Consider the following 16,634-nt stretch of genomic DNA (forward strand, 5'->3'; position numbering starts at 1 on the left):
TTAATGAACTTTGTCAAGTTTGTTCAAAGGTTGTGTATTGTGAGTGAGTAAGGTTTTTAAGCAAGTTAACCAGTTTTTACAATGTTTAATTATAACCTAAAAGAATTAATTAAGCTGTACAGTAGCAGTGATTTTTCACCGTAATTAATATTAGGAACGCAAATTCAAAATTCAAATTCAAATATTTTATGTAGTACATAGGTCCTTTCCAGGGCACTTATACACGTCCCAAATATACATAGCTTGCTCTACCACCACTTCGGGACAACATATGGGCTGGTGCTGAAAAGAAGTGGCGGAAGAAACTCAGTCACCTTTGTCAGCCTCTTTTTCACTAAATTACAGTAATTTATAGTTTACATGACACGCAATAAGTGCGAGCTAGCTAGCTAATTTAAGTTGCTTTGTATTGTTTTACTTAGTACCTACTGAATAATTGGGTTTTTATTGGCGATCAAGCTGTAGATCCTGGCTACACAGGAGTTGCAGCGGTGGGAACGAGAGGTGGGAATAGTCCCGTTGTAAGGGTCAGTCATAAAAGTATATTCGGCAAATAGGCTTTTTCGCGCGCATTTATCCCAATAGTCTTTCTGTGACCGACAGAATTCAAGCAAAGCCGCGGCAAAAGCTTGTAGTCTCATAAATATCAATAGCCCGTCCAGGTACGGCGGCGACAGGCCATAACTCTGTGCAGGGTTCGATTACCGGGATGATGAACGGCTGTAGGCCATGTGCTTTAACGGGGAAAATTGTAGGTACCTGTATTTTATTTTCTACTAGCTGACCCGGCGAACTTCGTACCGCCTTAGCGTAGAGATTTTCTTAATATTTTTTCCGTAAGAACCATCCTTGGACTTCCACAAACATTTAAAAAAAAGAATTATCGAAATCGGTTCAGCCGTTCACACGTGATGCCGTGACAACGCGAAACGGGTTTCATTTTTATATATATAGATGTCATAAAGAATGATTATCAAAACTAGCAGTTTTTATAAAAAATATTAGTAACTAGCGGCCGCCCGCGACATCGTACGCGTGGATCCCGTTTTACCCCCATAGGGGTGGCGTTTCGTAAAATCCCGTCTTGAAAGCACTTCTACGTTCTAATAAAAGGATCCCCCATGCAAAATTTGAGACTCCTAGCACTTGTAGTTTCCGAGATTTTGTGATGAGTGAGTGAGTCAGTGACCTTTCGCTTTGAAATATACATAGATTTGTACAGCACAGCACAAATTACTAAGGGACTTTCCCCCCACGGCAATCCAGTTTCGCAGTGTATAGATTGCAGGATCCCGCAAAACTTGACTATGGTATGAACAAACAAGTGTGTTTGTTTCAATTCCAAAATCGAACGGATCGGTTTTTGCGGGACACTGCAAACGGTATGTTTGTTTGAAAATTGTTCCTGCAAAAAACGGGGCTTCGAGGTAACAAGCCCTAGTAGCGGAACAAGTACCTATCGATAATTGTTTCCCAACACTAGCCCAAGTAAGATGGATTACATCGACTTGTTTGCGATCCGAACATAGTTCGCAATAAGTATTCCAATCAATCTTGTTCCGGGGCTTCCTGAAATCTGTACTTACTGTCCTACTGAGATTTGTTGAGTAACTTGGCCTGTTTTTTACTTTTTGTTCGTTCTTTATGTGATGCGATTAAATCCAGAGATAAAAAACTTTGGAATTATTCCGAGAGTATAAAAATAAGTTACCATAAAATAAGAGCCCTATCCCAAGGCACTGTCGTGTGGACACACATTATGTGTATTTGAAATTTAAATTACAAATTCTAACGGATCGTTTTTTTGCGAACACTGCAAACGGGATGTTCGTGCGAACGTTAATATTAAAACACGTATACCTACTACTATACGGGATCCTGCAAAAAACGGGATGATGTACGATGTTGTTTACCTACAAAAGTTGTAATAAGTTTTAAATTGACGAACACATTTTTAGGCAGACTTAAGTTAAATGTGGACCAAGTTCTCATAATTAAAAGCATGCCACACGTGATGACGTCAAAGGAAAAATTCCGTTCCACGTAAGGCAAATTCTCGGCCAACCTTATGAAATTCCAGAGAACCTTGGTGTTTTGTTGTTGTATTGTTAAACTCGGCAAGGACAGTTCACGGCAGACTATTATGACACTTTTTGAAAGTATATAAGATACTAGTGTGTAGTACTTGCCATTTATGTTTGTCTCGAAGCGCTGGTAGGGCCCAAAAGACATGTAAAGGGCCCCTAAGGGCTACCTTTTTTTTCCTGCTGTATTTTGACATTCATAAGTGCCACTAGTGGTCAAAACAATTAAATAAAATATTTTCGATTTTGATTTGATTTTTTTATTGTACGTCATTGAAAGCCTTTGAAGAAAAAGCTCTGTGGTTCCTACTACAAAATTTTTGAGGAAATGCATCTTAGATTTTTACATTTTTGTTTTTGAGTTGAAAGTTAATAAGAATTTGAATCTAAATATTTTATTCACTTTGATTAAACGTAAAGTACTTACTATATAACTTTAAAGCAGATGAGATTTTTTATTAATATCTTAATAACAGTATTTAGGTCCGTAAGCTAAAAGGTTTCTTTTATTAATCTTAACTTTAAAAATCATTTCCTATTTGATTGATTTCTGGTAAAAAACTGGCGTGAAAGTAAATTAACGCATGTATTTATTTACCCAACGTTTTTGTTTTGGAGGAAAACCTAGAAACAAAAATAAGTAAAAACTTAGGTATATTATGAAGTCTTTACCGTCTAATCTTTTATTTCTCATTGCGTGTTTGAACAACTTCACGAGTTCAGTGATTATGTATGTGCCCATGTAAGTAATTGAAAAAGTTTCATGGAGCGGAAATCATTCCGTAGGTAGGTAGCTTTTTCAGGCGTTGCTTCAGTTTGTAAGAGAAGTCGTTTGATAGAATCGTTGTTTGTAAAAAAAATCAGCCGTAAAGTCAAATATTTGTTCTCGTTAAAATCTTTAAAATCGTACCTACTTCATAAAATCAAGATCTTATTTTAGTTGTTTCTTTGTAACAAAAAATGTAGGTAGGCCAAAAATGATAGTGAATTACTTTTGTGTAATGATAGTGTTTAATGATAGTGAAAATATTGTTGAAGACATTCTGGATTGAAAATAGCTTATAGGATTATTCAGTCTTACATAAGATTAAAATAAAGCCTAGATGTACACTTACAGTCTTTATATTTAGAAGCGCTTCGTCTTCAATCAAGTGAAGCTGTACTCCTAGCTACACAGGAGTTGCAGTGGTAGGAACGCGAGGTGGGAATAGTCCTCAGCGTTTGACTTTGTCAATTGTCAAAATGTATGGAAAAAGGGAGCCAGTGTGGTCCCCTTTAAGTTTTCTCACTTTTCTTGCGCTTACTATACCTATAGGCTTTATTAATATAAATCATCAGTCATATCTTTTACAATAAAACTGTCACTGTGTTTGATAAAAATAATAGGTCGTCGTCGTTTTCAGCCAAATGACGTCCACTGCTGGACAAAGGCCTCCCCCAAGGTTTTCCACAATGAACGGTCCTGCGCTGCCCGCATCCAGGCTCTTCCCGCAGGCTGGAAGACGTAGCGTGGGCAGGCCTCCTACTAGGTGGACCGACGATCTGGTGAAAAATAATAGGTATTCCAACATATTTATTACTTCTACAGTTTAATCTATGGTAATTTAATCACGGCGGTTTCTGCTATCTCATGCCCGCACAAACGTGCCATAGACACGCCCCTAATCATTATAGGTGCCATTAAGAATTTTATCGGACGACCTTCAGTTTATGGGCTAGCCTTCTTTTGGAAGTAGTGTCGTGGCTTTTGCTAAGTCATCACGCAATGAACAAACTGTGGGGTTTTTTTTCGCTTAGATGTTATGTATTAAAGACGAAAGATTTGTACTTTATTATGTTTGAAATGTAGAAACTCAAAAGCTGCTAGACCGATATCATAAATTCATTAGAATGTTACATTATCCCTGAGAAAAGATCTTGGCTATAGCAGCCCAAAATACACGCGGGTGAAGCCGCAGCCAAAAGCTCAGTCACTTCGCTGTTTAACTACGATGCCAAAATAACAGTGTAGGTAATCGAGAAAAATTAAACTTCATCCATTGTTGTAAAATGGTTACCTATAACACTGATTCTGTTTGTCTGATTTCGTTGCGCGTCCAATGACAGTTTAACATTCCCCCGGGACAAATAACTTGATCTTCACTGGTTAGGTTTTTTACTGGCGGTCAAGCTGTAGATCCTAGCTACACAAGAGTTGCAGCGTTGGGAACAAGAGATGGTAATAGTCCCGTACCTATGATGAAACTTAACAAAATGTTGTTTTTCCACAAAGATTTAAAATGCCCAGCTGTTCCAAACCTTTTTATCAGCTGTGACATTAGTGTGACAAACGCGTCCAAATTATCCGGACAATCACACAACTAAGTCCCACTTGGCCACGCTTGGCGGCTCGCCAAGAGCACTGTGAAACAGATTACGCCTTTCTGACACAGCCTTATGACTGTACATAATTTCTTATTAACTAGCTTAAAGTAAAACGGGTTCCCCGCCGCCGCTCGACTATTTTGGTGAGCTCACTCGTGACACAAGCATATTTAGCTTAGTACGAGGGGCTAACGGTAGTATTAATTTATTTGTGAAATAACAAATAAAATTTCTTTAAAGAGTCAACAATACCGAGAAAAAATATTGTTGAGACTGGAGATCCGCACAGTAAATGTAATAGTAACTAAACATCCAAATCTCGATATTGAAAATATTAAATATGTAAAAGATCTTGAAGTATAAATGGCTATTTCAAGGAGTCCTGTTAGATAGCAAAGACAGTAGGTATGTACAACATAAAGATTAGAGTGATTAGATTGCTCTTAAAAATCTATTAACCAATAGTAGTACATAAATAAATAAATACAGAAACTAGACTAATAGAAACAAGCTGCACAGAATATGGTCCAGTAACCCATTTTTTTTAATACTCAAGTGTAGTTCCAGTGTGTGCCGCAAGATCATTAAAATTAAGGTCTGAAACGGGTTCAGAAACCGGAGATGGCGTAATGGCACGCCATTAGGAATTAAATGATACTACATTGCAACCGAATGTGGGATATTTCAGCTTAAAAGCACTTCGGTCAGATTAGGGGAGTGGCTTTGTTGTTGTTGCAAAAGTAGATTAGTAATATTACTGGTGCAACAGACTTCGTTAGAATTCCTAACCCTTGTTCCCACTACTGACAATTCAGTTAGTATTGAAACATAGACGACATATGAACTGATTTATGATGTTAATAAATTCGTACGACGCAAACCCATTGAACTGATTTAGATGTGATTTGATTTAGAGACCGTTTGTGACCCAGGAAAAATATAGGATATTTTTTAACATACTTTTTGTAATGAAACGATTGCGATAAAGTAGTTTTGAGATAAACTAAAATACACGTGGGTGAAGCCGCGGGAATTCCGTTAATAATTGTGTCATTATGAGTATCATGGTCTACTGCTATAATTAGTATATCATCTATATATCAATCTCTATTAACAGTAATCAAAATGGGCAAGGAAGGAAAGACAATCTTCCGCTATATTAAGGATGAGCACTTTAGTCAAGCCAGCGGGTACCCAAGTTTTGTCCCTCAGACTGGCCATTTGTAACTATGATAAATGGTTTGACCCATTCTCGGTGAGAGGCATCTGTTGAGAAGCTTTATAAGGGCTATTATCTCGATTGGTCCGGATATTTACGGTTGGAAATATAGACGAATTTCAAGTGTCGATTGATTCTTATGTAGTAAAAGAATAAACGTATCCGTGGATTGTTTGGAAAAGAACGTTTCCTAGCTGCCTAAGGCCGGTTTGCTTTAATCAATCCTAATCCGAATCCGACCTTCAACTAATAATGTACCTTGTTTCAGATTAAATTAATAATGTTTGTTTGTACCCTCATGTCATACATACCTCTACAAACTAAGAAAACTTTATGGAAACAATTCCGCCACTTAAATAGCAAGAAAATCAAAACACAATCCCATTTCAAATTTGAAACTTATTTCAAAGTGTGATAAATACCAGATTAAAATTCTAGTTGGAACAAAATGCGCCACCACCTTTGGGGATACGGTTAATAATCTAAAGTATGAATGTTTAAGTTTTGTTGAAATAACTTTTGGATTTGAGCTTTACCCACTTCCAACGCGGAATTTTAAGTTTGTTTTGTGGTGGGAGAAATCTGTGTATAATTTATTTTTAATGCCTACCTAAGTGAAGTGTATTTTTAACTTCCGACGCCAAAAATTATTTAGTTATTTATTTATAAAAGTTGCTTAGGTATATATCTGTAAGTCGTAGGTGATCGAACGTTTAGATTACTAATGATTTTATCATACTATGTTTAAAACAAAATAAGGCAATGCAGTAACCTACAATAATTATGGATAAACATATTATTATTTTGATGCGAGATGGTTTACAGCCAAGCAGTCTTCAAAGTACAAAAAATACTAACTCGCAGTCGTTTAATGTAAATCCCCTTCTTGGCTCCAGAAATCTTCATAGAGATAATTCTAATATATCGAAGGAGGAAGTTTTTGTGAACGACTCGCACGTCGCAGCCAAGGTCGCGTGAAATATGTGACGTCCCCCTTTCTTTTGCTTCGAGATAAAAGTTCTCTTCGAACGTTTTTCGCTCATTTATTTGTACTTTTCGTGACGCAGATTTACACGTTACGATTGGCGCCAAAGATAATCTGGTAAATTGCTGTAAGGTAGCTTGCGACAAACTTTTTTGTAACTTATTTGGAGCGTGTCTTTTAAATGTTTTTTGTAAATAACTTGTATATTTTAAAGAACATTGACAATTTTTTTTTTAAAGGAACTACATAATTATTTTAAGCGGTTTATTATACCTATCAACCTACTTTTTATCAGACCTAAAAGCATCTTTAACGTCTATGATTTGATATTTATTTTCCAACTCCTAATTTTATAAAATTCAAACAATATTCAACGCTAGATAAATGGCGGCAAAATTAAATCACATCCCAACTGTGGGAAGTGAGAAATTCAATGATAGTTTTCATCCGACCTGAATATGAATAAAACCCACAACTTTTCCGATTCTGAAACTTATTCCGTTAGTGTACAATGCTTTTTAAATCGCATTTTTTGTGAATTGATCGTTTTTGTACAAGCAAAAAATTACAAATCGAATTTCAATGTGCTACTTTGATCCTCAAATATAGAGCGCATTTTCCATGCATGAATTTTGAAACTGCAAAAATTGTTCTTACTATTTTCACGCGATTTGCCTTAAAGGTAAAATTTGTTTTAATTCAGGCATTTCCTGCAGTCATTTTATGGTAAAGCTCGAATTTTTCGAACAGAATTTACTTAGTAAGACTGGTAAGACCATAAACTCGGATTTTCCTACCTAATACCTCAGTATTTTCAAAAATACTTATTGTTGCTTATTTAACATACTCGCCTGTCGTGAACTATTTTTGCCTTTTTACGTTAATTTAGGATTTTTTCACTGTTGCGGTGACTATGTCGTTAATCGTTGCTTGAAAAAACAATGTTGTTAAACAATGCAATAGGAACACGATAGTTCATTATAATCATATTGCATTATTGTGTTTGGTTATACATATGTAGTTCCGTTTTAAATTCAAATCCAGTATTTCGTGTCAGAGATCAGATACCTACCATTTAGTTTTAGTTTCGTTTCGGCTAGCATTGGAGAAATTTTCCAGAAAAGTTAAAATTGCTTGCAATTTTCCGCTTTTCGCTTTGAAGACTAGATTGGCCAATTTGCTGTGAAAATGATCGAAATATCCTGTGATAACGGTTTATGAAATAGCTAAGTGGTTTCGCAATAAGTTACCTACACAGCTAGTATTTGGGTACTTTGGTAACCTGTAAAAATGTTTTTAGAATTTAGATAGTAACAACTGGTCTATAACTATTTATCTAAATATAACTCAAAAGTGACTAACATAGTGATCTATCAACGCACAGCCCAAACCACTAGACGGATCGGGCTGAAATTTGGCATGCAGGTAGATGTTATGACGTAGGCATCCGCTAAGAAAGGATTTTACGAAACTCCACCCCTAAGGGGGTAAAACGGGATCCACGCGTACGAAGTCGCGGGCGGCCGCTAGATCTATAAAAGCGAAAGGTCACTGACTGACTGACTGACTCACTCACTCATCACGAAATCTCAGAAACCACAAGTGCTAGGAGTTTCAAATTTTGCATGGGGGTTCCTTTTAGAAGTGCTAACAAGAACGGATTTTACGAAACTCTACCCCTAAGGTGGTAAAACGGGATCCACGCATACGAAGTCGCGGGCGGCCGCTAGTATGTTATATTTTTTATTAATGAGAAAGTGGGAAACTGTTGTGGGCTTTCATCATTATCTTTAGGTCATTAATTAGGCTCCATGCAGGAGCTCGAAACTCATTGACCAAGCAAAATGGGCTACTATGTGGCTTTTTGAAAAAAAAAACTTACACTCTTCTCTGCACTGGTAGGAATAAATACCTATCTATGCTTAGAATGTTTATTTTCTGGTAATTTATAAATCAAATAAAAAAAATTTTTTGACCAGTATACCTACAGTTTTGATCCATACGTTTATTTAATTAATCATGTCCACAACCTATTATCAGGTAATACATAAATAAATAAAAAACACTAATTGAGAACCTCCTCCTTTTTTGAAGTCAGTTAAAAACTATGGTTAAATAACTTTAATCCAATTTACTAAGGAACACAAACCGTCAAGCCGTTGAAAAACAATGTCACTAACCACGATAAGAATCGATAAGCACTTATCGAGTCGTAATCGAATCAAGTTGGGTCTAATCGATTACGCATTACGAGCTGAGGCCGTGACTTCACATTACCGATGGACTGACGACAAATGAGCCTGAAAATAGAATCGCTAAGTAAACTTGGTCGTTCTGTAAATACACTGAAAACTTATTTCAAGTGAAGTTAATTACTTACTTAGTTGTATCGTATCTTTATTGTATTACTAGCGGCCGTCCGCGACTTCATACGCGTGGATCCCGTTTTACCAGCTTAGGGGTTGAATTTTGCAGAATCCCGTCTTAGTGAGCACCTACATTCTAAAAGGACTTGTAGTTTCTGAGATTTCATGATGAGCGAGTGAGTCAGTCAGTTACCTTTGCTTTTACAAATATAAATTAACTAGCGGCCGCACGCGTGGATCCCGTTTTACCCCTTAGGGGTTGAATTTTGAAAAATCCCGTCTTAGTGAGCGTTCTAAAAGGAACTCCCATGCAAAATTTGAGTTGTATTCAACTAATTTAACCACTGGGCTATTAACAAAAGACCGTAATAAACGTTCCTTCATTTAAAACTTAATTTAAACTGTCCTCCGGTTAACAATAAAACCGTTTTAACCAAAGACGGTAATAACGAAGACAGAACTAAGTTGAGTTCTCTATGGATTTTAATTAAAGAGAATGAACTTATTACGCCAAGTTCTGGTACAGAACGGATAGAAAAGCCAGCACAATCAAGGCGATATCATAGTGAAGAAAACCTCAAAGTAATTTGAGATTAAGTAATTTGAGAGTTTAAGTAACTACAACCGTGGGGACCATTTCAAGAAAATAAAAATTGGACACTTTTCTAAAATCTTGATAGAGTCATAGCCAAACAAATGATTACTTGGGGGAGGCCTATGTTCAGCAGTGGACGTCCTGTGGCTGATATTATGATAATGATAATGAAGTAAATAGGTACTTAGTTACTGAATGTAAACTCTTGTAATACCAGACTAAGTTTCTACATAATAACGATGGTTGTTTTTTTTATGATATAGTTGCCTATCCAGCACGTTTACCTATATACCGAGAAAGCACTTTATTTTTACGATCAAATGCTATCATATTTTAATTTTTCCTGCTATTACGAAATGAGCTAACTGACCTTTCCAGTCTGTGTGCAGTATATTGTTTTCCTATTTCAGTCGGAACGAGCGGTTATTTCCATTCCATTAGAACATTGTTTTATTTCTTATTCACTAATGATTGATTTGTAGTCTGTAATTTCCTTAATGACAATAGCAATTAATTAAACGAAGGTTATGTTCCTGGAATACTTTTTATGGTTGCCGTATGTTTAGTTAACTATTTATATAGTCTGGTCCGGGAGCACGTAGAATTTTGTCCAATGACCCCAAGCTACCCATTCTTATAGCTTGCGCGTAATTATGTTGCTGTCACGCTCGCACACTCACTGCGGGCGGCCGTCCCACAAAGAGATAAGGATGGGTAGCTTGAGGTCATTGGACAAAATTCTACGTGCTCCCGGACCAGACTATAGATGAAAAGCTATATTTGATATAAATAGGGTTGACTTTTAATTTAAAGTATTGACAGTAAAATAGAATAGAACGAAAAAAATAGAACTAAAATTCTCGTACAAATGTGTGGATCGAAAAAAGTCTGGATAAAGTTCATTCATTTCGCTTTTTAACACCCTACCAAGTTTCATAAAACTGTCGCTAAACACGACACGAAACGCGTTTCATAATAACTTTGTAGGTGTAGTGTAAAATACTTTTTACAGGATGAATAGTTAATTATCATTGTTTATTCGATATTCCATTTTTTTAAGTTTTTGACGATATATTATCTGCGGATATTAAAAATTAAAAATTACTTATTTTTATATTATACATTACATAATATTTAAATGAAAAATAAATGAGCACTAACCTGGTTTTTCTCGAGCAGCATTCCCGCCTTTCTAACACAACTCAAAACACTTCAAACACTTCACGAACTTTGCCTCGACACGTCCGTTCACCGTGGAGGTTGGATAACAACTGACTGTTTGCTACTCGATTTGTCATAAAGTGAACACGAGTGAGTGATTGAACGTAGATGAATGAACCGAGTGAATGACTGTACTGACCGAGTTGTCTATTACATGTTTTTAAAACACTGAACCGATTTTGGTGAAATTTCGTATGGAGATACTTTGAAACCAAGAAAAAAATTAAGGATAATTTTTATTTAAAATTTTCCAAGGGAAAAACAGGCGCGATACATAGAAGATGCCATGGCAAATAAAAAGTACCTACCTATTTTCTTTACCTTTTTGGCACTCTTTTTATTATATTGTTGTCTCTGTCTTTCTTTACTCTGTATGACAAATAAATGATTAAAGAAAAGAGTAAGGCGATTTTTAAGCGAAAATTCATGTTTGAGATATTTTAATGTCAATACCACTATCTATGGGTTGCTAAGAAACGATGATAATAATTTATTCCAATAACTTGCGGCTTATACTCATACAGGGCTGAACACGGTTCTGCCATGCTATTCACGGCTACTAGGAAATTGCATGAATAGTTCAATCTTTAGGAGGGTAACCATTTGAGAGGTATGGGAAAAATCCAAACCCTTAAAAATATGTACAAAAAAAAACTAGCTGACGATTTTTATCGACTACTCATTCTAGATTTATGAATGCGATTTGATTGCAATTGCTTCAAAATTAAATGGAGTTAAATACTTACTCAGTTGTTTTTTTTTATTTCCTCAATGTTGCGTATTTGAACCAGTACCTACTGGTTTCGCCATATTCGAGTGATTAATGACACGGTGGTGGCGTGTGTCTCTCTCTATGTGATGGGACAGTAGAGTTTTAAAATACCAACCGAGTCCGAATTTGTCCTGGAAAATCTGTAAACATGGTAACCCTACCTCGTGCAAACTAAGTTCTCTGCTTAAATATTACTTAGGATAGGAAGTTCTCATTAGCCAGCTGAATGGAGAAATGGAATAGGTATTAAACACATGAATTCTAGTTTCCTTTGAGTAGTGCAATACTGAAACGTAAAGAAGATAATTTGAAAAGTAATTTTAATTAAGTACAGTCAGCGTCAAATAGTTCGTGGCACCCAAAGTGGCTAAATTTACAACACTACCTACCTTATTCCAATTGTAACAAAGACGTGTTGCAAACTTTTTGGCTACTTTTGGTGTCACGAACTTCTTGACGCTGACTGTACCAATATTGTTGGCTGCATCAAATGTGATTATTTTTTAAGTTGCTTTAAATTCAATGTTTTTAATATGAAACTATACATTTGAGTGTACTTTAGCACTTTGCTGACAAAAGTGACCTAACTTATCCTGCTGTTGGATTACAAAATGAGTGACAATATTGACATCTATTCTCCGGTAGGCACGTTACAAGTTGGTTTGGGAAGTTCGATTAATATTTGATGTTGGCCACTGGTTCTCTCCACCAGTTCACACTTATAGGCCCTGCTGTGCATATTTGGAGAGAGGTCTATACCTACTAACAATGGGACGAATATACGAGTATATGGTTACTTTTGATGTTAATATTTAATTTTGTATCTTTGTCCACAGAGCTATGCAGCGCGGCCACCAAGATCCAGGCCTCCTTCCGGGGCCACCAGGCCCGCAAGCAGACTGCCGAAGAGAAGGCCAAAGAGCTGCAGGATCTACAGGATAAGGTACGTAAATACATCTACCTTTTAATAACCTAGGTACCTACTTACTACCCGTAACGTCATAAGTCATTTATTTTAAAAATGGCTTTTATTAAGCGTCTTTCCATTACCTAGTATAACTTTAACCCTACCATTGGCTCGGGTCGATAAGTGCTGAGAATAAACTCGGTGACCTAACTTTGTCAGCTTAAATTTCAAGGGTTTACAATAATTATTCCTCCTCCATGAAACGTATACTTCTATTTTTTGTGCTGATAATAATCAATAGAATACATTGTGTCAAATAAGAAACGATTTCCTAAAGCACCTGCCTCAATAAAGTTACAGCAAAGAGTAAAAGTCATAAAAAGCAGTCTCTCTCTGAGAAAGCGCTTGAAAAACTAAATTTTATAGCAAATGGAAATGCATAAAGCTACATTTTATTTTAAGTACCCGAATTTCACGACCAACATTCTGAAGTAGATGGACATAAAATGTCGTAAAAATGATTTTGTGGACAACAGGATTTTATAAGCCGTTGTGAACACCAACAACTTATGATAACACTATAACCATATTTTACTGCATGAGAATGGGGTGATCGCTCCATTTTCTGGTATCTCAATGAAGGTAGCTAGTATAAAGGACGTAGCACACTTATCAACCTGGAAAGGGATCGTAACCGTATCAACTCCAGGCAATTTTATATTATTATTATAATTCCATACTGCAACGGACACCTTATCCGTAACCGTAACGTAAATGCCTCGCGTCGCGGTTGACACCGCGCCCAGGGCGATACGGTGTTGATCCCTTTCTGAGTTGACAAGTCTGCTATGACCTGTAAAAATAGAACCATTATTGTATGTGGATAGGTCTTTACAGTGCAATCATCATCATCATTTCAGCCATAGGACGTCCACTGCTGAACATAGGCCTCCCCCAATGCTTTCCATGTTGATCGATTGGTAGCGGCCTGCAGTGCAAACTAACTCTATATTGATTGCAAACAAATAAGGTTTCTTTAAAATATTAATAAATTTTTAATTGGTTTTGCAGGAAGACATAGAAAAGATCGACCTGGCCGATCCAGACCTGAACAAGGCAGCCACCAAGATACAAGCCTCCTTCCGTGGCCACAAGGTCCGCAAGGACGTCCCCAACTAAGGTGACCACGCGTCAGGATCTGGACTCGTATGTTACACGTTTCACAATACCAAAGTTTTGTTTTATTTCTGAGAATAATATTATGTAGGATCACGTTTTACGAATACCAATGTCTTATTCGGAATTTGTTTTATTTATGGGTTTTCATTTATGACTCCTTTTATATAATAGTTTTTGTGGAATTTGGTGAGCTACACTTATTCCTTCATACAAAGTCTGTAGTCTCATCGTGCAAGGATGCATGTAAAATGGATATTAACTGATGAAAATTGTGTGTGATAAACTGATAAAATACAGGTGGCAAATACAGACCACATAACAACTTTGTATCTGTCGTTAGAGACTTTTAAAGGGTTTTTTCCTACACCATGTTTATTCGTCAAGCAATGTAGAAGAGTCGTACATACGGATCCAGTCCTCGCATCGTTTACTAGTATGTAAAGAGTAATCGTGGATGGTATGTCAATTCTTTACTTATCATTTTAAGTCAATTTTTATCCTTTACATGCTACGATTATCGGCTGAAGCATTGGATTGACGTGTCTCATGACTACCAAGAAGTAGTAAAGATTGGAATGAATTGAACTATTTATTGAATATGATAGGTATCTGTCCCGTTTTTTCTATAATACATTATGGTCACCCTACTTCGTGAAGCTACGCATGACAATTATTATTATCAGATGTTTCTTCGTAATAGTTCTTTATTATTATTACATTCCGACGGTTTTCTTCTTTCAATGTTTGTTGAAGATGTAATATTTTATTTAAAATAAAAATATAGTTAAGGTTGATTATTGTAGCTTTAATGCCACTATGAATGCTTAATTTATATAATATATTACATAAGTTTATGTTTTATAATGCGTAATAATATGTTATTAAAATAAAATAGTATGTATCCTTCAAATTCAATTTAACATTCTGATTAATTACTTCATGCAATTGTTTTAAATATTATTTACTACCACCATTCTCGCTGGATTTTCCTGTACATTTCTGGTAAATTTAGGATTTATATTAAATAAAATATTTAATATTCGCCTATATCAAATGTGTTTTATTGAAGAGTCCACTAAAATTAAGAAAAACCTTTGTAAGTTGTTTACTTTATTATTAAATTGTTTTAATATTTTTCAAATTATATTAAAATTTGAACTGATTAAGGACATAGAACCTAACTTCTGCAAAGACCTACAGTATTTTGTAATTCAACACAAGCCTGTGGTTATATCTAGATTCATTAAATATTGTACAAGTTTCTAGCTTCTAATACACTGCACCAAAATTTGGATAACCATAGTAAGAATTGGCTCCATACACAGACTGGCCATTCTGATAACAAACATTGTTGTATCCATTACAATTTCTAGGATCTTGTATTGTTGGTAAAAGCTTCTGGTTTTCCCAGTTGGCTACATTATTATTGCTTTTTATTACCACTTCTGTGTTTGTCCAAGTCCTCCATTTGGTATTTTTGTCATTAAAGACATTACTTTTAATTTCGTTGTCTTTTGGCTGACACAACGCACTAGCCAAATTGAAATTTGGGGGAATTGGATATTGGTATGAAATATACATTGCATCAGGTATATATACATTTGGATATACATCAATAGCAGTGGTATATAATGAAGTAGGATTGTATACTGGAGAGCTCGCTTGAAGAGGATTTGTATATGGTGTAGCAAGATTGTATATATTCTGATTTGTAGTTGGCATGAGGCTTGGATTGATGTACAACGTTGATGATTCAGAGTTAGGTAGATTTTTTTCGTCCTTACTTGGTGGCTCTTGATTTTGTTCCACTATTTCCGATATTTTATTCTGTTTGAACTCGATAGTTCCAATTTCTTCTGAAAATAATTGAAATTAAAAAAACGTTATAGAATTGCAGGATTAGAAAATAGGTTTTATGCACCAAAACGAGATCTTACTTGAGTCGTTTGACATTAGGACTATGGACCCAGTTAATCATAAGCTACTCAACAGACGATCTAAAATCTTAACTAGCATCAAATAAACATAGACAAACCTACCACTTTTAGGTTTACTCTCAACATCTTGTGCAGATGAATTGACTTCAGATTTTATTTCCTTCTTAGTATCAGCTAACACATTAGAATCATTTTGTTTAACTTCCTTAATTGTTTTCAGCAACAAATCCATGACTTCTTTATTGTGCTGTTTAGCTTTTTCAGCATTCACTTTTTCAGATTTTTCTTTAGCTTGACTCTCTGTTTTGACTGTATCACCTCTTTGTATTGGAAAATTTATTTCAGTTATATTCTTAATGACAATGGGATTGCTTTCAGCTTTCATCCTCTCATTTAAAACTGACTTTATAATATTAGGTATTTCGTGCATGATTCCTATGATTACATCGTTTTTATCTTCTTTATCACCGGAAGTTTCTTCCTTTAGTTTTTTCAGTGCGATTTCTTTTGTACAGGTTTCCACGGGTGCCAATACAGTCTTTATTGCAGTATCAGTCGATTTTTTATTTTGAACATCAGATTCTACGTAAAAATCTTCTTTATCCAGTTCTGATTTTCTAGCATTCGTTGAAGCAGATCCGACGGGACTGGTTGCATCACATTTGGATTGCAAAAGAATTCGTTTAATAGGAGGTCTAACATTGTTATTGACTGGACGATAACTAGGTGGTCTAGCTCCTCTATTCATAGCATTAATTCTGTTACGAGCCAGAACATTCGGTCTACTTCTTGGCCTATAGTTTGTGATGGGTTGTCCTTGTATATTTGGTCTGGTTCTTGGTCTATAATTAGTAATGGGTTGTCCTACTACATTTGGTCTAGTGTTTGGTGTAATGGGCTGTCTTACTACATTAGGTGGTTGCAGAGTTATTTGTGGCAGTATATTTTTGAGATCCAAATGCAGTTTAATCTTATCGTTATTGTTCAATGTGTTTAGAACTGATT

At 35.7% G+C, this 16,634-nt stretch overlaps 1 protein-coding gene across 1 annotated transcript in view; it reads left to right on the top strand.

Annotated features, from left to right (window-relative positions):
• LOC135084482 (sperm surface protein Sp17) overlaps positions 1-13,813 on the top strand; it is a 224,368-nt gene extending 210,555 nt beyond the window's left edge. Inside the window, exons 4-5 of the mRNA XM_063979268.1 lie at positions 12,443-12,549; positions 13,585-13,813. Of these exons, the coding sequence (XP_063835338.1) occupies positions 12,443-12,549; positions 13,585-13,692 (215 nt within the window). The 3' untranslated portion in view covers positions 13,693-13,813. The remainder of the gene's footprint in view (positions 1-12,442; positions 12,550-13,584) is intronic.
• Positions 13,814-16,634: the final 2,821 nt, after the last annotated feature.

Source organism: Ostrinia nubilalis, chromosome 26 (assembly GCF_963855985.1).
Source record: "Ostrinia nubilalis chromosome 26, ilOstNubi1.1, whole genome shotgun sequence".
Lineage (NCBI taxonomy): Eukaryota > Metazoa > Arthropoda > Insecta > Lepidoptera > Crambidae > Ostrinia > Ostrinia nubilalis.